This window comes from Drosophila obscura, unplaced genomic scaffold (assembly GCF_018151105.1).
Source record: "Drosophila obscura isolate BZ-5 IFL unplaced genomic scaffold, ASM1815110v1 contig_4, whole genome shotgun sequence".
Lineage (NCBI taxonomy): Eukaryota > Metazoa > Arthropoda > Insecta > Diptera > Drosophilidae > Drosophila > Drosophila obscura.
Window position 1 is genome coordinate 5,879,549 of NW_024542828.1, and position 21,778 is coordinate 5,901,326.

The 21,778-nt window shown below is 40.3% G+C and overlaps 3 protein-coding genes across 4 annotated transcripts in view; 2 read left to right on the forward strand and 1 right to left on the reverse strand.

Moving 5' to 3' along the window:
- The window catches only part of LOC111065757 (heparan-sulfate 6-O-sulfotransferase 2), a 104,576-nt gene that overhangs the window by 70,975 nt on the left and 11,823 nt on the right, over window positions 1–21,778 (forward strand). The gene's annotated exons all lie outside the window — the stretch shown is intronic.
- LOC111065762 lies at window positions 2,552–3,118 on the reverse strand. The gene is made up of 2 exons (XM_022354148.2): window positions 3,008–3,118; window positions 2,552–2,940 (listed from the first exon to the last, which is right to left on the reverse strand). Exons 1-2 carry the CDS (start codon window positions 3,073–3,075, stop codon window positions 2,742–2,744), a joined length of 267 nt encoding a protein of 88 aa, XP_022209840.1. The 5' UTR covers window positions 3,076–3,118; the 3' UTR covers window positions 2,552–2,741.
- Window positions 19,403–20,211, forward strand: LOC111065763. Of its 2 annotated transcripts, none has more exons than XM_041595154.1 (3): window positions 19,403–19,513; window positions 19,573–20,033; window positions 20,101–20,211. In XM_041595154.1, exons 1-2 carry the CDS (start codon window positions 19,423–19,425, stop codon window positions 19,818–19,820), a joined length of 339 nt encoding a protein of 112 aa, XP_041451088.1. In that variant the 5' UTR covers window positions 19,403–19,422; the 3' UTR covers window positions 19,821–20,033; window positions 20,101–20,211. The 2 variants fall into 2 exon arrangements, 1 of the variants encoding a protein (XP_041451088.1); XR_002607030.2 differs by having other exon boundaries at window positions 19,499–19,513; window positions 19,852–20,033.

The following is a 21,778-nucleotide window of genomic DNA, read 5'->3' on the forward strand; positions in this document are numbered from 1 at the left end:
GGAAATGTGCATTATTTGATATGAGCTCTTGTTTTTGTTACTTTTTTTTGTTGGTCTTTTGTTGGAAACAGAGACACTCCACTCCACACACACCAGTGGATAGGCATTCGCATCACATGATTCTGTTGAGAGACAGCTTTTTGTGGCTAGAAAATGGAACCACACAGCGCACACAACAAAAATCAATGTGGAAAGTAATTTAATTTCAATTTTCATGATAAGAAATGCCTCAAAAGGATGTTTGAAAATTGAAAAACTCTTCAGCAAAAAGGAATTTCATTGACAGAACAGAACACTAATGAAAATGGATTACAAAGGAAGGCAGAAAAAGCTAATAAAAATCTCTCCCCCCTTCTTTTTTTTTTTTTTTTTTTGCAGATATTCCTTTTCATTTATTGCACAAAATTTTGTATCTACCTTTTGAAGAAGCTCAAAAAAGTTTCCCTTCTTTTTCAGCTTTCCGCTCATTTTATTAGCATATTTATTAATTTTCCTCAGAGAACCTTCAACTATTCCATAGTCAATATATAAAGTAATTCAGATTTTTCATATTTTTTTCCTCCTCAACAAGTTTCAAACAAAAGGCGGAACAAAAAATTTTCCCTCCATTCACTCGAAGAATTTCCATTGCTGTTACAGCTCGCAAAACTTTCACGGATCCTGGCTTGGCTCTGTATTTGACAGACTTTGAATTTTTGGATAGTTTTCGCTCCACAAACCACCTCTAAGCATCCCACAGCGAGAGAGAGAGAGAGCGGCAGGAAGAGGCTTTTTTCAACCGCACGCGAGGCGCTGATATTCAAAAGCGCACCACAAACTTTTTTTTTTTTGCCAGAGCCTCGACTCGAGTACATAACGGGAAAAATGTGAAGCACCTTCCTTCAGTTTTATCCACAAAAAAACTTTGCCAACGCCAAATAGTTGGAAAACCCCGGAGCAAAAAATAAACTAAATTTCATACTGCAAAAAACGGCAAAAAAATATATATATATAGTTTTCCAAAAATCCGTGAAAATATATATAAGAATAAGGTATGCTCCAGGGTGTGTTTTTATTGGATACCCTGCGTAGAGCGTAGAGGGGCAAGTAATGATCGAACCATAAGGGGATAAATGACTGAGAGATATTTTTTTTTTTTTTGTAATAAATAGCAGAAACTGATGGCCTGTTACATGCCTCTCCCAACACCAATATACCCTTCGTTTACGCCCTTCAAGTACATTTGGCTATAAATACGCGGAACAAAACTTTTTGGTGAAGCAAAAACAAATTTCCACGCCACAAACTCTCCCTCCCCCTGCTTTAGCACCTACCACTCCCCCACTACACTGCCACTCCCACTTCAGTGGTAAATGAAATTTTAATAAACTGAAACTGGTACTGGTCTCTGGCTAAATCGTTTTTTGTGGCGGGCATGCCGTTACGCATACCCCATACGCCGTGTAAGCCGCCGCCTTGTGGTAAATTTTAATTGGCTTGTCGCGACTTTTATTCTCGCTGTCAGACTTTGATTTTAATTTTTCCACAGCACAGTACAGAGGCACAGGCATGATTAAAAACTTTACATAGTTTCGCTTTGGCTTTTGGTTTGGGTTTTGGGATTCGTTTTCAGTTTTCTGTTTCTGTTTGGTATTTGTATTTGGTATTATTGCATATAGTAGAGAGCAGCGAAGTGAAAAGTTTTTGTATGGGGGGGAAAACTTGGCTTGGCTTCGAAATTGGCCAGGCCGCCAAAGCCCTGCGTTGAAAAGTTGTGCCATGCCGCCGCTGCCGCCTGTCTGTCTGTCTGTCGGTTGTGTCGTATGGTTCCTATGGCAACCAAACGGCATGCAGCAGACAGCAAAGCAAAGGCAGGCGGGGCAGGCGTTTTATATAAGAATAGTTTTGCCCCGATAGTCATACTCCTCCTGCTCATCGTCGTCCTGTCTCTCAGCTCAGGTAAAAGTTTAGGATTTTAATTAGTTTTGGTCGTCGCTTAGTGCCAAAGCAATTTGTTAGATAAGGGTTACTCTCACTTTAATATAAATCTCTTAGTTCCGGGGCTCGTCATTTAGCCCCTTCGCCGCTGCTGCCGACGCTGTGGGGCCATTGTCTGGGGGCCCTGTGGCTGATAGATGGAAGATCTCTTTGGTGGCAAACTAATTGCCGGTGAAAACTTCTCAGGGAAAGCAATCTCTTGGCTCATCACAAAGTTAGGCATGAAACACATGTCTTTCAAAGAGGATTACAGGATGGTTTGCCCATCCCCCTGCAATTGCAATTATTTACATATTCAAATATTCTGCATTTACCTATTGGCATTTACCTTTTATTGTTTGCTCAATCAATGTGTGTTCTATAAATACCATTTCACATTTGCCACTAATGAACTTTCTCTTAATTACCAGACAAGATACTGTGAATGCTGCAAGCTGCAAACGGAAATATATATGCCAAACTCTTTGCCTTTGAGGCGAATATGTTTATGTACATGTGTACTGAATCAGCATTTGTTATCATTAATTAATCATCAGAGAGGTCTCCACATTTAATGCCACCGCACAAATAGCAATTCATCAAAAATATGTTCTTTATTTCTGCTCAATTTTCAATGACTGCGTACAGGGTATATTTGTGTATTAGTCAGAAGAAAGTACTTTGCTTTTATTACCATATCTAATTTAATTTGCGCGAAGTGTTCAAAATTCATATTGACAAAAAGATTAAAAAAAAACTGCAGAACGTTAAGCATTGTATTGCATTTAAGGTTTTGTTTCTTCAATGATTTCACCTGTTATACAGTACGACCAAATATTATTTGCAAAGCAAACTCCTCCTTTCTTTTTCGCAGCATAGTAGGCTTCCTGTACTTTTTTGCTAACATTTTTAGGTTTTCCCTTGGGCTGGAAAAACCAAATGTCATAGGTGGGATTATAGGCCAATCTAAGCTTGCCATAAGAGCTGTAATTTAAATAAACAAATCAAACAATTAAAAATTCAATATTATTTAGAGAGAAATAAATATTACCCTTCCACAGGGACTCCAGGCACAAGCAGGAGCACCAGACTACCAATTAATATTATGGCCAGCTTCATGTCTTTATAGTCGGGCTGACTGATTGCGAATGAGAGTTGCTGTTGTTTTGGCTTTTACTTATTGACGAGCAACACGAGGCCCTGGCCTTGTCCAGCCTGCCGCCGCCCCTTCTCTGTGCCACTGTGCCGCCGATAAGTGAGCGTGAAGTGTAAAATTCGGAACAACAAAACAACAAACCTGTAAAAGTAGCATGCAATGCCAGGCACCAAAATGTTGATAAAACTTACATGCGGGTTCTGTGGGTACTTGAAGCTTGCGTATTTGGGCAGCCAATGAAGGATGCAACATGCAACGATTTTGACTTGAAAAGGTTTTCATTATAAAGTTTAAAGAAGAAAGTTTATATTTCTTGAGTACTGAATCACTTGGATAATTTTCATGATATTAATCTTAGACGTATCCTCCCTAGTAGGAAGTCCCTACGCAGCTTTCTCGTATTTGCTATTATTTTTTGTTTATTATTTTGATTACTTTTCATTGATTATCCTCATACACATACACACACACACACACATACACTTGTGGCATAGAGGCCACGGCAACGTGGCAAGCATTTTTCTCATTTGCTTTTATTTATTGGATTTGGGACTTGCTGATGCTGCATGGGGATTTCCCTTTCTCCCTCATACTTTGTCCGTTGCCTTCTGTACTTTTCACCCAGGAGCGTATATATAATTAAGTTTGCCTTTTGATATATATATATATATGCATACACTCGTATTCTTTCACCTTTCGCCTGTGTCTCCTGTCTCCCTTCGGACTGCCATCAGTCACTTCTTATGCAAATGTTGGCTGGCCATTCCAGCAGACATGCTGATGCGTGTGTGTGTGTGTGTGGAAAAAATAAGCAACGAAGATTGAATGCGCTTAAAAAATCCATGGAATATGGTTTACTTTTGATACAAAAATATAACCAACAAAATTATATTTTAAATATGAACATCGGAATGATCGACTTTCGATTCATGCACTCAAAAATAATCTCAACAAATCTTTATATTATAAATTATAAATAAATTAAAGGCTAGAGCTAGAGCTCGTATATGTCTCTCCTTCACGAACATACATATTGGAATGAATACAATGCTTACGGTATCCTCAAATACTCTACCTCTTCCAGAGGGGTATAATATATGTGTATCCCTTACATTCCTCTTTTGCAATTGCTCCCAAATGTGATGTTCTCTGCATCTCTGCGCGCGTTAGAATAAAAATAAATAACAGAAACAGAAAAGAAACGTGAGGTCACGTACATGAAAAGTTGTGACTGTCTGTCTGTGTGTCTGTCAGTGTTCCCTGCCACTGTGCCACTGCTAAAAGAAAAACACATATTCAAATGCATATTGATTCTGCGGTCCATCAGCTGCCACTCCTCGCTGCTGCCCCACAAGTGCCACAATCATGATACGCATCAGCAAACGAAGCATCAACAATAAATCCACCTGGTGGGCAAGAACAAAAAAATCCAAAGGAACCAAAAGCATCGAAAGAAAAAGCAAAACTAAATCTAGTCCCAGGCAAAAAGACAAAAGCTAGGATAAATTTACATATTTTCCTCTAGTATACGCTGGCAGTGTCTCTCTATGTGCTTGGCATTATTCTCCCCCTATTTCTTGACTCATTTCCAAGACTTTTTGCCTCTTTTTGCTTGGCCATTTGTGTAGCAAAATGGTAAAGGGAAGAGCTCCTTACGTTTGTTAATGACAACCCATGCGTGTGAATTTTGGGAAATGAAAGTCCGAGAGAATGAAAATCAAAGCACAAAAACTCCATAGAAATGAGTACCATTCCAGACAAGGATTCCTGACATTTCCTGAGGTTTTATCAGAGTGCATCAATGTGGCTTGGAGCCCATTCCTTTTTTGGGTAGAAATATATTCATCCAAGCCAGACAGTTTTCCGGTCTATAAAAGGAGCTTTCCCATGACTAATTATTTTCAGGCCAACAATAGTGTGATTTCTGCCTTTAGCCAAGTGCAGAATTTATCTTTAATTTACTGCCTAAATTCCCTTTTAGTGAGGTTTAACTTTGTTGCCTGTCAGTAAATTGGTTCTTAAACACTTTTCAGCCAGAAAATGCCGACAAATGTAGCCAAAAATAAAAGAACAGTGATTTATTCGAGTAGAAAATTAACTTTACCTGGTTAGGAAATATGGTATATCGGTAGAGAGGTAGGAGAGGTAGGAGAGGTGGTATATACATTATTCAGTATCGTTTAAAAGCTACATCCTAAGCATTATGGTAGCAGAAGCTTCTCAAAGCCATCATTTATTTGTATTTATGATTGGTATATGTGTCGTATAGCTAAGAAAGTTGGCAGATCCGTAGATAATCTCTGTAATACATTGGGGGAGTCTCAAAAATGAAATATATACCCTTCCATTGCGTATTAGAAAAAAAAAGGCGACGCAATTTGCATGACACAATAGCAACGCATACGAGTAGAACCCCCAGAATGAGCCAGAGACAGCGAGACAAAACAAAATGCCGAATTCCCTTCCTAAATCCTGCATACAGCATCCTGCATCGTGCGTTTCAATAAATCAAAAATCTGCTGCGATGGCAGGAGTTTCAGCATTCCAATCCGAATCCTTTTGCTGCTTCAGCTGCTGGTGCTGCTATTGCTCATGCCACAGCTACAGATCCCGCTCAAGTATCTACTCCTGCACTAGATCCCCCTCCAGTTGCACTCTCTCTACTCCGCATTCAGTCGCCCTCCCTCTACTCCTCAGCCAGTCTCTACTGTTGCTCAACATCAAGCTTTTGCTCCTGCTCCGGAGCAACTACTCCTGCTTCAGATCCTTTGCTCTTCCTTCAGATTTTCCACCATTCACCATTCAGTAAGAATACAAGAGAAACGCATTGGCCATGCAAACACTACTGCTGATTGTGTAAACAGAAGTGATAACCCTCTACAGAGAGCGAGAGACGAAAGGACCACTGCGAGGACGACAACAGAAGAAGGTGGCAGCAGAATGGGAGGTGGTGCTCTCGCTTCCAACGACAATGAAATTGAATTTCAATGCCATCCTCCTCCCTTATTGTTGTGTGTCAGCCTTGGCAATAATTGTTCAGCCTCTCAGCGTGTTGCATATAAGTGACTTGCGAGTGCCACAAGGGCTCACTCTGGCTGCATTCCGTGCTATATTTTCCATTGTTATGGTACCACATACAGTACGCGACGGCATCTTTTTACAATACCTCTCAAACCACCAATTGTTATTGTCAAACCCGGCAACAGCAACAGCTACAGCATGGAAACCATTATCGCCCAACAGCAGCAGCAGCAGCACCAGCACCAGCAGCGGCAGTGAGTCCCCAAGCCGCATGGTTCCCCCAATCTTTGGTCCCCAATTCCCATTTGCAGTTGCCATTGCATTTGGCATACGTGTAAATCGTAAATTTCCGCATACAAAACGAATGGCAACCGCCAGGCCGGAGACAGCAGAACAACAGGAGCAGCAGCAGGAGGCACTGGGGGAACAAGGAGCAGCATCAGCAGCAGTCAGGGGGGAACTAGGGGAACAAGAAGCCAGACACCCCCAAGCACAGGGCAATACCTCAATGTGGACAAGCGACGGCGACAGCCGCACAGGCAACGAGAAAACAAAAGTCGCTTCCTGGTTAATGGAATACATATCCGAGTGGACCATCTTTCGTTGCACAACCCACACCACCAACAGACACATACGTCCATGGGATTGTCCAACATTTTGTGGCTATTTATGGGTGCAACCTTATGCTTATGGTTGAAAATTGAAACCAGAGGACGGTAGAGGAGTGGGGCATGAAAGTTGGGGAGATTTATTCACTTTTAAAGATGGAATTTTTATAAATATTTATGGTATTGAATACTAGATAGATTCTCTAATTAAATTCTCCAATTTATGATGATTATGATTTGAGGTAGGAGAATATCTGTAGATATAGAATTCAGTAGGAGGAACTTTAGATCTAAGCCGACTTTCACTTAGATGTTCAATTTGGTTTATTTGAATTTTATCAAACAACTGAAATGCACATTTTTTAATTATATATTCTCGATTGAAAAACTCAATGCTCTGCACACAAATTTCCACGAAAAACCAATTTTCCAAGATACCTCCCTCGCACATAATTTTTGTATCGCTTTGCATATTTTGTGAGATTGGATGTTGACCAGCTGTGTCCCTCCCCTCCCAGGTAGGGAGGAAGCCCCAATCGCTATCCAGTCAGCGCATTCTGCTCCTTTCCTGCCACTCATTTCTCTCATACCTGGCATCCGCCATTGAGGTAAGAAGGAAATGCGAGACACGGGATCTTTTATGACATCCACTGGAGTTAATGCGACTTCAGTGGATCTGCTGGATGCTGCAGGATGCTGCCTCTCATTGTCAACGGTGTATAATTTTCACACTCCAGATGCGGACGCTGTGGATGCGAATGCGAATGCGGATATTGCATAGGGGATGGATGGATGCTACTGTTCGACTCTCTGGCGGCGGTGTTTTTGCCACCCCATCATGGCTGATTTGATTGCACTGCGCTCTGGGTTCGTTGGGTTTCGCTCCTTTTGTTGTCTTCGGTTGCTTTTCGTTTGCCCCCCAGCGTTTTGATTATGCAGCAGCAGCATTTTTGCATCATAATATTCATAAATATTTATGAGGCAAGTTGTCTAAACATAAAATGGACATGAAATATGTGCTGCTTCCAGCAACCGGCATCCGCATCCTCATCCTCATCCATTTCTCATGCATTTAAACCAAAGCCGATATCAAATCAAATCTCGGACGAGAGAAGAAGTGCCTTGGCCAGGAGGCGCTTAGGCAAATGAAGCGCCTTATCAAATGTCAGAAATGACAGAAATGGAAAATAAAAACCCCCCATCCTACATATCTCTAGCAAAAATTGATTGCAACTGAAATTGCATTTAAATGGACAATTTTAATTTTCTGAAAGCCATCAAACGAAAATATTGCACACCAAAAATATTTTTCCAACTGCAGATGCATCTGCAGCTGAAGCTGCCATGCAGCAACACATTTTTCAATTTAAAAACCACATTCAAGAGCCAACTAAAACTAGCCTCGTCGATTATTTTGGCACTTTGTTTCAATATTAAATTTATATATGGTTAAAACCCCTGCCCCTGCCTGACGCTGCTCTCAAAAGATATTCGATTTGCCACCGATAGAATATGCTTTGATTTGCAGACATTTAGTTGGCAGTTAGTTTTTCCCTGATGCCTGCCAAAAAATCAAACCAAAAAACTTTTTACCCCCCACCACCAGAATGGCAATTTGATTAGTTTGGAAATAAGTTTTATTTTCTATATATATTTTTCACTGCAGCTTTTCTATGGAATGTCACCACACAAAAAACTTTTGCGATAACTTTGATGAAGAAAAATTTTAGAGATTTTTTCCCCGCAATTTGAATGCACTTTTTAATGGAAGTTTTTAAAGAAGCCCCCGAACCCCCGAGGGCTGATAGTGATCTGATGTGACAGACCAAATAATGGATGCCAATTAGAGTGGAAGTTTTGGTCCTAAAATGGAATATTTATTATTAAAATTTGCAGAAAATGTTGGCAAAGCAGTAAAGGAAGGCCGTAAAAATTAGAAACAAATAAAAGCCACCATAATGTAGCATTCCTACCTACAGGGCATTACCATATGCAGCCTCTTTAAATAGCTTTAATATTTGGTTTCTCTTTAACTGCCACAGAGCTCCTTTGAACTATCAAGTCAATGCAATAAACTGCATTAATATACAGCGCAAATCTGTGTGTGTGTTTGCTCCACACTACGTATACTTGTTGGGCTGTCAGAAAGTGTTGCATACTTTCGGGCATTCCTTGATCTCCAAGCTTAATATTAGCCGACGCTTGTGTGATGCGTGTAGCAGCAGAACAAAGCAACGAAACAGCACAGAACAGAACAGCGAACAACAGGAGAGGCAGCAGCATCAGAAGCAGCATGTTCAAGTCACAAAATAACTTGCAATCCTTTGCCGAGGGTTCAGTTGAGACTTTGGTTCTGCAAGAGCTAGTGGATTTTCGGGGCTTGTCGGAAACTTGTCTACGCTTTTTGACTTGCTTTCTGTGCTCTCTGTGCAGCATAGCATAGAACAAATGAAGCAACAACAACAATGGCCTCATTTTCCACGCACTTCATTGCTGCCGCATGTTGCAGATTTCAGTGGGTAAAATAAGGAAAAGTTTTACGCAGTCGGGCAAACATAACAATGACAGCGAAAGAGCGAGGGATTGCGAGAGGGTGAGGCAGTCGGAAGAGCAATCAAAATCGCTGTCAGCACTGACTTCCTGAGAGATATATATACATATGTATGATATACATATATTCTGGTATTCCTATATATAGTAGTTATGTGTATGTATATTTTATATGGCATGGTTATTTATCATAAATTTGACTGCACAATGCTATTGCTTTTCTACCCCTCATCTCCGCGGCAAGCGTCTTGATTCATAAATTATTTTATATTTCATTTCCTTTGCGTGATGCAACACCAACAAAAACGAAAAATACACCAAATACAAAAAAAAACAAAAAAAGAAACGAGCAACAAGGAAAAACAATAAATGCATGCCGTTGAGCACTGGGGAAAAACTGTGCCAGTGAGCAGGAGCAGGAGCAGGAGCAGGAGCAGCAGCAGCAGGCAAATATATGCTGAATGAGTGTCCGTTTGCCAGAACGTCTATCTATCTCTCGGTCTCAGTCTCTGTGGCCCACGGCAATGCAATAAAATGTCTGCCTCTGCCACTGCCACTGCCTCTGTTGATGTCTTTTCCTTTTTGTATCCCTCGCTGCTCTGTGGCCCCTTCATTGAGGTTTTCGCAGTGTCCAAGCATTGGTCAAAGCAAACATAATAATAATTCCAACTTGCCGCTGCAACTTTAATTTTCCCCCCGTTTCAGAATGCTTTAACATGTCCGCCAGAGCAAGCGTTGAAATGGGAACAAATTGAGATGGCCAAGAATGGTTGGGAAAATGTCGGGGAAAAATATAACATAAAGGAATGCAATTTGAAGAAGGAAAAATGCAAATGCAGGGCGGAAAACTAGAGTGGAACTAGCTAAATCAGTTTATACTGTCATCAAAGTAGCTTTTCTTTGATTATATTCATAAAATGTGCTATCTGCCATCTGCCAGAGCTGTAAACTTCCACTAAACCACAATATTTTGCTTAGCTTAGACAAATATTTAAATAGAATTCGCTTTCTTAGCATATGATTCAGTCATACAGTCGTAGCAGCCTCAAATGCCGTCTAAACCGGTCCATCCAATACACTTTTTGACAGCCACCAAAGTATATTTGTCGATGAATCACATGCCAGCACACATACTTTTATCTTTGTTTGATATTACCTAATGATAAGATTTTGAGTAAACATCTTCCAACTGATGTGTTTGCCGCACTCTAAAGATAAGAAAATGCGGCGCTAGTAAACCATGCTAATTAACTTTCTTTCTCTCATTTTGATTCTTTCAGGTAAATACATTTTGGTGGCGATATAAACAACAAACTTTGTACCCAGCTTCGGAGTAAAGTAAATAAAATATATTCAACTTTCTCTATGGTATAAAACCGGAATATACATATCTAAAAGTGTTCATGTTACCATTTAAAATCAATCAACAATATATATTTCACAAATGAAAATGGAAATCCATGATTTACTCGGCTAGCTTCCAATAAGCCCTGTATCAGATTTCTTTGGAATTTTTCACATTTTTTTTTTCACATAAGTAAATGAGATTTATTGCCATTGAAATTCCAGCAGTGACATTTGATCATTTCATTTAGCTCTGCTAGACACGGTAGACACTTCACTGGTTAATTGTGTGTACAATCAATATTAACACTAAGTTATGAATTCAGAGCTGATGAAAACATTTGCGTAGATTTGATTTTGAAACTTTATTAATCTATATCTATTGGTTTACCGCTTTTGCAATAGATCCAAATATCATTTTTAATGCAAACACCGCCCTTTTTCTTGTATTCAGTATAAGCACTCATGACGCTTGGTGTGAGATTTTTAATTTGTGCTGTTGGCACCAAATACCACACATCATAGTTGGGATTGTAGCCCAGCCTGTGACTGTAAACAGATTTGTTAGAAAATAATATTCATTTATCTTGAAATATCTGTATAGGTATTGTAGGTATTACGTTTCTGGATAGACTGGCACCAGCAGGAGAGATCCAATTAATAATGTGACCAAGAGCATGTCTTTAGTGGCCGGCTGACTGATTGCGAATGTCAAGTGTTCGTGCTTTTCCCTACTTCAGTATTATTTATAAGCCACACGAGGCCATTGCCGCCTCGCCCTGTGTTTGTGTGTGTGTGTGCGCCGAGTGCGATAAATAGGTGTGAAGTCTGAACAGAACAACAAAAGTAGCAGCAGCAGCAAAAAAAAAAAACCGGAAAGCTGCATGCAATGCCAGAATTGACATGCGGGTGGGGCTCTTGCCACTGGGATTTTTGGGCAGGTCAGTGAAGAAGGCAACAGGCATTGAGAGGCATTGCATTTACCAGAGCTATACTCGTGCTTATATGTTATGCATACAAATATAAATAAATATAAATATTCTTATTTGAAATCAAAATTAATTTATTATTGCAAATTCACAGTTAATTTAATTTTCGCGTTAAATGTGGCCAATAAATTTGTACTCTGTGCTGTGCGTTTGCTGCCTCCTGTTTGTCATGATCCAACGACGACATGACGACATACATACTAGCAGCGCCAATCCACAGTTCAGAGTGTCCTCGAGGCTCGAAAGAGTCGTCGCTCCAGGAGCCCGCCCAGGAGACAAACCCATTTGCCGTCGTCCCCCATCGAAAATCAACAATAAGCCCAGAACAATAAGACAATTGCTGGCAGGCCAACCATTTGTTAGATTTTTGTATGGAATGCCTACGAATGTGTTGGCAAATATGTGATGTGTGAGTTTGGGGCGCCCAAATTGTTTGTCTATTTGAGGCACAGAGCACACAGGTGACGCCTACTGTATAGAAGGTGTATCTCTCGACTTTTGGTAGATTGAACAAAAGGTTTAGGAATTCATAGCGGTAGGTAGGGCAGAGGGCGCTCACTGGGGAGCTTCGATCTCTGGGATGGCCTTAGCATACCCTTTATCTTTACTTAGTCGTATTTGTCTTGAATATTTAAGCACAATATTTAGTTATGCAGCAACTCGTGAGCATTTTCTGTTAGAACTTGTTGTCATTTGTCGTGATTTGTTGCAGGGCCTGTGCCTGTGCGTGGAATATCATAATAATCCAAGCGTACAATGCACTGGCTCTGTGCTCGAAATACTCCTATCTCGTATGGCAGTCAACACTCATACGCCTCGTTGCACGAGTTGCTGCACGAGTCGCTTCATTGTTGTGGCATATTGTTTCACATTTTGAGGCAAAGCCACAGAGCTACACACACATACACACACACACACACGGGCACAGAAACACGAGCCATATCAAGTGACGGCATTGCACATATGCAAAAACGAGGAAACGTGTCTGGCATGGAACTCCACAGATATTCTAGAGTTTTGAGATGCCAGACGATGCTCTGGGGTAGTTGTGGTGGTGCCACCAGTGCCACTAGTGCCAGTATGCAACAAATAGTTGCATATAAAGTGCTTCAAATTTAATTAAATTATAATTGGAGACTCTGCAGCTGATGGCCAGCCAGAGCGGCCAGACAATGTGTGTGCGGTTCTGTTTTCAGTTTCAATTACCAAACAAAATCCCAATTAAGTTACATTCAAGCGGTCATTTATGACAGTTACCGCCCTGCCCTGCTCCACCCCAAAACAAAAAACAGCTCGCTCTTAGGGCTGATGGCTTTTATTTTGTGAGAACAAGCAACACTCGCTCTGGGCGTATGGGTAATACGTTAAGTGCTGTGTCTTGACCTTCCCGAAACAGGAACAGCCCGCGTGTCCCAACGGGCACAGAACGCTTAGCAGATTAGCCCCCGGGCATTATTTTCCTTTCTGATTAAAGTGCGAAGCATTTACCAAGAAAAAGGCCGAACAATGGCCGAAAGCCAAAATCAAATTACTCGCAAAACCCCAAAAAAAAAAAAAACAAACCAAGCCGAAACACAACACAAAACAAAAATAAAATAAAATAAAGAAAACATACAAAAGGCATAAAAGAGAAAATATTTTGTTTTCTTTTATTTTTTTTGTGTGTTTCTCTTATTTTTTTCGGTTATTTTTTGGGTGACATTTCAATCAGCATTTTTCGCAACACAAACACACACACACAAAAGAAAAAGAAAACGCTAAGGAAACGTTAAGGGCCTTTATAGAAAAACATTTGACCATTTTTCATGGCGCTGCCAAAACAAATGTCATACGAAAATTGAATTGTGGCAAAAAGATGACAAAGACCCCGACAGTGACAGCAACAGCAAGATCAAGCACAAAGAAAGAGAGAGGGAGAGAGAGAAAAACGTTGAAATATCCGTATTAAATTGTGTGTTTACGCGGCGTGTAATGAGTAATGCCATTTTTAACAGGGGGTTTTTTTTTGTTGTTGGGCCATAATATCAATTGACGCAAAACGGGAAAAATTATGGATACACAATTAACGATGAAATGCAGTTTTGCGGTCGTAGAATTCTAACCGCTAACAGTCGAATGTTTTGTGGTTGCAAAATACCCAAAAAGGCAGCTGTTTATCAGCGATGATTCTTTAGCAAACAATGACACATGGCTAAGTGGAGAAATCTATCTTGAAAACGTTGAAAAGTGATACTTTTTTTCCTTGGGAAAATAGTGGCATTGTCGTGTGCAACTATGCAACATATGTTGAGTATTTGTGTAACAATATTTCAGTTTCAAAATATAAATCAAAGGTTAATGCCGCGTCTAAACTATTTACCTAGAAATATAAAGTAAACCAGCAGTTAAATAGGGTCGTCATAAAAAGTATCATATAACCAAAGCTCAAATCCCTTGCGCCTCACCTTAAGATTTGGCTTAAAGTAAACCAATTTAATCTGAAAATTCCACTGACAAGCAGACAGGCAGGCCGCAGCCTACCCTTATCCCCTGTCAGCCTTAGTGACTCGACGCTTCGGGTGGCCGGGCGTGGTCTTTTATACGGGAATTAACTTTACCTATGATTCACAGACTTCCGGTCTCAAAACTCATGTAAATCTACCGATCCCTGACCTCAGCATGGAATAAAAAATAGGAAACTTTTAGCTGCTCTACGTACTGCTCTCCCCCCCCTGCCACCAGGCCGATGTAAGTGCTGAAAAAAATGGCGTTTCATTTAAATTTACGCGCCAACTTGAGTACAATAAAAGCAAATATGAAACTGTTGCCCCGCCCCCCACACCTCGCCCGCTACAACATTAGCAACCTCAGCAGGAGGAACAGCAACAGCAACAGCAGCAGAAGCAACAGCAACCACCACCCACCAGAAGAACAGCAAGTAAAATGTAAAGTCCAAAAGTCCACTTAACAAGAAAATTGTTTCCATGAGCTTCCTTTTTTTTACCGCCTGCCTAGCTGCCAGAGCCCTATGCATTAAAACCATTTCCAGGCAGGCCCTCGCTTATTATTAGCTTTCACAGTGTGGGAGTGTGGGAGTGCGGGTGTGCTGGTGTATGTATATGTGTGTGAGGCTATAGTGCTGTGTGTGTGTGTGTGTGTGTATGTCCATACAAAATACTTTGCACATTTTTATGACTGTGACAGTGCGACCAGAGCACCCACAGAACCCTGACTCTGGACTCTCCTCCGCTCACTGGTTCAGGGTCCTACATCCCCTTTCCGACTCTTGGTTTTCCCATTTCCCCCATTATGTCACACCCCTACGAGGAAACCCAAACAATTTTCCCAAGAGTTTATGAGCGTGAAAAAATGTTTACTGGTTAGAGCTTGAAAAAGCGCACGAATTTCTTGTGTTTTTTTTTCTCGTATTTCCATAGCTTTTTTGTTGCAAAATAAAGTCGCCATTTTTATGCAGCAAAAAAAAAATTGTAATTAAAAATTGTTACCGCAGACCAAGAGTCAAGCATTTTCATTCGGGGAAATATTAAAAAGGGGAGTAAAGAGAAAATATGTGAAATCCTTAAAGCCAAAGGCAGAAGTAAAGAATTCAAGTGGATGCCACATCGAAACTTTTGATTTTCAATTATGGAAATGTATTTTCTTTTTGTTGGATTCGGCAACGATGAGCGACAATCAAACATTTTCCAAGTGTTTCTGCTTATTGCAGATTAAACTACTTTTGCCAGAAATGGAGTGACAATATTCCCCAATGCTTTTTGCACGATTTGCTTATGAAATTCATGGGGAAAAATCGAAATAAAATGCCACAAAAATATGAGGCATTCATTGACTTTTTTTTATCATTCGTTTCGGTTCATTTACTTCCAAAAGGCATAAACTCGTTACCAAAAAGATGAAGCCAACGCAGAGAGTCCAAGACTCATTTCGTGTTTGTGGTTTGCTGTTTCGGTCTGGATTTTGGGTATTTTCTTTCGCATTAGGCAGCATCAGAGCAGGGGCAACGGCACCCTACACATACACCCCAGGACCAGGATTCACCCATCCTCTCTATCCAGAAGCAGAAACATTCGCCCATCCTCTATCCAGAAGCAGAACCAGAACCAGAACCATTCTCCGCATCCTCATCAGTTGCGCTTCATTGTGTTTTATTTGCTGCCGCTGTTATCGCATGTTAACACTTCATGTGAAATCCTAGTCAGCCCAGTCACAGTCCTGATGTCCTTCCTCATCATCATTGGAATGACCTTTGTATATATACCATATACATACATACATACATATGTATATCTGTAGCTGTATGTATAACTGTGGCAAAAGACCAACACCGCCGCCACACGCTTAGTTAGTTTTTGCCACACGCTTTGCGTGCAAAATGTCAAAATACATTTTACTCGAATTTATGGTCATTGGCCAACACCAACAGAGCCAGGGACTACAGCTACAGCTAGAGCTCTTTTTTTTTTGCGTATATGCATGTGGGATTTGTGCCTTGTCTTTGGCTATTTTTAGGGATTTACACGCTTATCACACACACACACTCACGCAGGAAGGCAGGCAGGCAGGACACACACTCGAGTTCTGGCCAAAATGAAAATATTATGCTACATTTCATTACAGGAGAGCCACGACGCCGTCGCCTTGAATGCTTTACAGCCACTTAAAATAGATTAGCTTTCAACGTTTCGGGCACTCTGGCAAAAACTGACTTGAAGTGAAAAAAAAAGGAAAAGCGAAACAAAAACGAAGAAAAATTTTAGTTTTGTTTAGCGAATCTTTGGATACACTTTGTAGGGCAATGCCTTAAGATAGAGAGCAGAGATTTCCATTTATGACTTCTTCTTTGAATTTCTTGCAAGGAATAATTTTGCTACACAATCTACGTTTGTATCCTTATATTCTGCATCCATAAAAGTATCCCTTAAATATCTTTTTTAATTAGGAAAAAGTTTTTAGAGAAAGATACTGATAGAGTTATATATTTAATCGATATTTTAATCAAGAGAAAATTCTTCTCTGCCTTTCAAACATCTCTAAAAACTATCAATACCTTCTGTTAGTGTATACAAATAGACACTGGGAAAAAAGCAAATAATATATGACAAGACCATAACTCTTGTTGGTCCTTTGGGGGCGATGTAACTCCCTCTCTCTTACAGTCTCTAATGGAAAATCCATTGAAAAACATAAGCAACTGTCGAATGATTTAATGCTTGAAATCACAAATAGTTAGGCGTGACAGGTCGCCAAAATGGCAACAGTTCAAAAAAACCCACAAGACCCCAGTCCTCAACTCGCAAGTTGACAATTTGATAAATGAAATGACAAAACATTTCAACGCCCAGCCACACATTTCATCAGTGGGCCCAAACCAGTCCCAAAGGAAATGCGAGAATATCAATGGTATAAGGAAATTACTGCTGGCAGCCAATCATAAAAGAGAGAGAGAAAGAGAGAGGCGGAGGGAGAAATCCATCTTCTTTCAGAGTTCAATCAGAGAAAAATCTTCTCACTGGGTGAACCCTTGGTGGAAGAGGGGGGTGACGTGTGAGCCCCAAAGCGATTAAGAGCTCGAAACCGAAGACCCTCTCAATTGGGATCTCATTTAGTTGATAGCCAATCGCAAAGCCCCAGCCCTGCCACACATATATATCATTTCATTCGTCTTCTGGCTGCCTTCTTTAGATGGGGACCTCCACTCGAGAACAACCGCTCCTCCTCCTCCTCCTGTTTGCCCCTCCATCATCTCTCTCTCTCATCTCTCTACAAATGGCCAAACTAAATATGCTCTTTCACTCCATGTGGCCCCATCAGGACAATCTGTGTCCTGCTGTTGCTGCTGTTACGTCTCCCCCTATTATTGTTCCGCCACACACACACACAGCAAAAAAAAGGGGAAAAAATATTAGCTGCCTCTCAATCGTTCAACTAGGCGAAGAGCCTCCAAAACGCCTTTAAAAAAAAAGGGGTCACTGGTGGGAACAGCAAATGGTTTGTTTATGCAAATTTTCAATGGTTTTTGCTCTTCAAAAAAGATGGACGAGCCATGGGGGCGGAGAGCCTTTTCTTTTGCTTTTAAGCGAATTGCCTGTGAAACGGAGTTGGCCATGGAGTTGACAGCCTATTTATGAGATGAGACGCAAAAAGGGCAGGAAGAGGCAGCCAAAACTACGAGATAGAAGCCAGTAATTGAAATGTACGAGTATTTCTATGATTCAGGGGAGCTTCTTCGAGTGGAAAATCCTTCAGGTAACGAAGCAAAATGAGCAGCCAATGAAATATGTATTTACACTGTCTGCCAATATCATGCACACACACACGGACATTCTAGCCTGCCAAAAATATCATAGGCAATGTATTCCACACAATTTCCATTGCAAATTTTACTCCGAGATGGGTCTGGCATTTTCAGCTACATATTTGTTTAAAAGCGATAATCAAATGCAGAACTCTAGCCTCATTTATCACCTGTGTTTGCTTGTGTGTGTGTTGTAGCCAGTGTTGGGTAATTTTGTATATTTCCGCTTTTACCAGGGCCAGGACTCCAAGCGGCAAAAGCTTGAAGGTTCTTTGTCTGTGTACCTCCTGGCCAACGAAATGGCATTTCGAATAGCCAGCCCTTTTTCCCGTTCTCTATCTGTGTATCCTGTCTGGCTGTCTTTGTGTTTGTGTGTGTGACCAGTTGACTATTAGAATTGCTGGCCACAGGCAGGTCCTGTGCGCCATCATCAAAAGCGGATGCCCCTTAACATTTATAACTGCCGCCGATGACAGGCGACCTGCAAAGCCATTAAATGCAGCTGAATGTTGGTTTTTCGATTGTACTTTTTGACTACCTTAAATAGTTGGCAATATTTACACAGAGCTACTCAAAAATGACTTCTGTGGCACAGTAAATATTGTACGAGTAATAATAAATACAATTTTATGATTTTGATGAATGATGAAAGATGCAAATTGTGGCTGACAGACAAGTACAGAATTTATGGTTTGCCAACTGCTGGTTTTATTCTTAACTTTACATAAAGTCAGTTCACAGTCAAATGTTTAAAGAAGTTGTACAACTTTATGGAAGTTTCCTTAAATCATAAAAATACTATATGCAAATATCAATTCAGAACTCTTTTGATGGTTAAAAGTTTCAGTTCAGTCATAAAAACATAGAGCCATAAACACTGAGAGATTATTGAGGGTATATCAAATAGAGTTATTTAGGAATATGTAGCTTCATTATTGAATTTATATATAAATCAAACTAAAACAAAGGAACATTTAAATGGGCTAAGGTTTAACTTTAGCAGAGACTTGTAAAAGGTGTTCTCTCTGCAGGCTACAAACCTCAGCAGACCCCAAGAGCCATTTAAGCTACAGGCATCTTTGTTTTAACCAAATATCAATCAAAGTGAAAGCAATAATTGTGGCAATTATTGGAAAAAGTTTTCTATTGCATGGAAAAGGCCAGGACTTCGAGTGATAAATAATATACAACTTTAACAGACATCTGTATGCTATTAGTAACTTTTATTTTCTTAACAATTTTGTTCCCAGTCAAATTCCAATAACTTTCTAGCACTAAAAGTAAGCACAAATACGTAAGATAGATAGTTACGTAAATATTGCCATTAAACTTTCCACACTTGGCTCTCAGCTCTTACATATACAATTTTAATCTGCGAGCAGAGTGTATCCACTGCAAGAACCTTGACTAATTGCCCCAGACGCAACGAAACGATTCGATTTGCCTAAAAACTTTCGAGTCCTAGGCCAAAGTTTTGCTTGGCTGACATTCACACATTCCCCCATGTTTGGTCTGCAAATAACTTTAAGGCTGTGGCAGCTTCTGCTGCCGTTCCTGTTGCTGGGTGGCACCTTGGCTGCCCCCCACCATGGACGTACGTAAGCCAATTATTAAATCTCAAGCCAAATTCATGTCCAGGACTTTGTGCCTTAGCCTGCGGAGAGAACGAACAGATCGCCTGCATGCTCTGCAATGAACCCAGCTGCACAGTGCCCATCTACTATGAGCCGAACTGTGCCTACGCTGATTTTTGTCACCTGGGATGCGGCTGCAAGTCGGGACATGTGCGGAATGATTCCACAAATCGTTGTGTGTCCATTTACGAATGTAAAGCCTTTCAGTGGATCAAACACGACTTTCGGCTCGAACGCATGTTGGCGGAACCATCACCTTTAGTGTGAAATTTTAGTTTTATTTTATAATTTATTTTAGATTTCGTATTGCCATAACCAGACCAGTTGCCAACGAAGCATTCACCATGTCAGCCGTCTTTCAGTGCCCATTCTCTTCGATTCTCTTGATTTTTATTTGTATTTGGTGCGCGTTTGTCCCAAGCCTTTGGGCGCAGGTGCAGCAGAATGGCGTGGAATATGGCGAGTTGAAGAATAAAACCAGTAAGAGCATATCGAGATCTCGCAGCTTGAATTTTAATTATATATTTAATGTGGTTCTCTCCTGTAGTATGCATCGACGATGACATGGGCCATATGATGTGTTACTAGGCTTACAAATAAATTGCAAATTGCAAATTTCTCTGTCCTAAATAAGTAATAAACGAAATTGGGTTGGCGAGCTCTCTCTCTCTTCTCTTTCGATTTCACAACCAATCTACTATGTGCACTCTCCTCTACATTTTCACTTGGTTCCATTTCCTTTTCATTTTATGACGCACCACGAAATTGTCTCTGGGGAATTCTATGTTTGTTTTGTTGCTGTTTTTTTTTTTTTTTTTTTTGGCAAACAAAAGTTTTATTGCTGATTTTCGCTGTACTCGAAATTTACGACCCCGTCTCGCGAGTCTGTGCCCTGACCCCAATCTTTAGAGTATTTTGTCGCTGCTTTTGTGTCTTGCAGCCAGGCTGCTGCTGGCTGGAGTCCATAAAGTTCATACAATCTTAAATCTGTGCGCACCATGAACCACATAAATATTAATTTAGTCACTGTTACTTGCGGGTGTTTCACTTTTGGTTTATTCTCGTAGCATTTGTCATTTTGTTTGCTTGCACTTTGTGTTTATGAATGGAAAATTATTGCTCTCTGGTTTTTATTTATGCTACTCGCTCTCAAGATTTTTATTGGCAGGTACTCTGCCGTACCTTGTTTTGTGAGTTCTTTGTGGTTATTTTGTTTTGTTTACTGTAATTGACAGGCATAAAAAAATGTTCAAGTCTAAACAGTTTGTACAAAGTCCTCCTATGAATTTTGTGGGTTGTTCTGCTTAACATATTTTTGTGTGCTCCTAGACAGCTCTCTTTCCGCCCTAAAGAGCACCAATTGTTCCCTCAGGAAAGTTCCAGCAGTACTCACTCCACTTTCCCCAGAGAAGACAATTAATTATTTTAAGCTTAATCCAGCAGTCAATAAAACTCACATACTCAATGGACATATCCGTTTATTCCACTAAATTAGTTAATTTCCCTATTAAATTTAATATTCACAGATTCCATTCGATGATTGCTCTCTCTCTCTCTCTCTCTCTCTATCGCTCTCCTTTTTGTTATATTTAATTCAGTGAATATTTGTGCAGGTCCATCAATTATTTGCATATTTTATGAATTTCCATCAAATGCGATTTCCATTCCCTGCGCAGCTGAATGGGGAATAATGTCTGCACCGAAAAAGTATGCAACACATTTTCGCATTTCCGCCTTTAGCAAAATCAAATTTTAATACTTCCTGTGCACAGCGTTTGCATGCGCATAAATTTCTAACGAATTTAGCACAACATAATGATTATTATTATTATATTATTACACAACAATGGCCACACGCTGACCATTTACCATGAGATTTTCCAGCGGACAGCGGCATAAAAAGCAATTAAATCGCCGGCAAAGTGCTCTCTTTCACACACACACACATACACAGCAAATTGTTATTATTTTTTTTTGTATTGTTGCCCATCTGCTTGCCATTTGGGGATACACTTTAGTTGCAGTGCCACGCTGAAGCACCGAAAATAAAATTAAATTACCCATTAGTGGTAGATTTTCGTCTCATATTCTTTTTTTGCCACACACCAAATTGTATTTAATGCGTGTGTTTACGTGCACCATATAAATTTATTATGTTTTAATTTATTGTCTGGCTCATTATTCCCACTGCCGCTGTGTCTCTCTCTCTCTCTCTCTCTCACTGT

Bases quoted from the DNA above. Each gene is read 5' to 3' on its own strand.
- LOC111065762 (XM_022354148.2), bottom strand. From the start codon at position 3,075: ATGAAGCTGGCCATAATATTAATTGGTAGTCTGGTGCTCCTGCTTGTG. The intron at 2,941-3,007 runs GTAATATTTATT...TTTAAATTACAG, and splicing joins CCTGGAGTCCCTGTGGAAGG to CTCTTATGGCAAGCTTAGAT.
- LOC111065763 (XM_041595154.1), top strand. From the start codon at position 19,423: ATGTTTGGTCTGCAAATAACTTTAAGGCTGTGGCAGCTTCTGCTGCCG. The intron at 19,514-19,572 runs GTACGTAAGCCA...TTTGTGCCTTAG, and splicing joins GGCTGCCCCCCACCATGGAC to CCTGCGGAGAGAACGAACAG.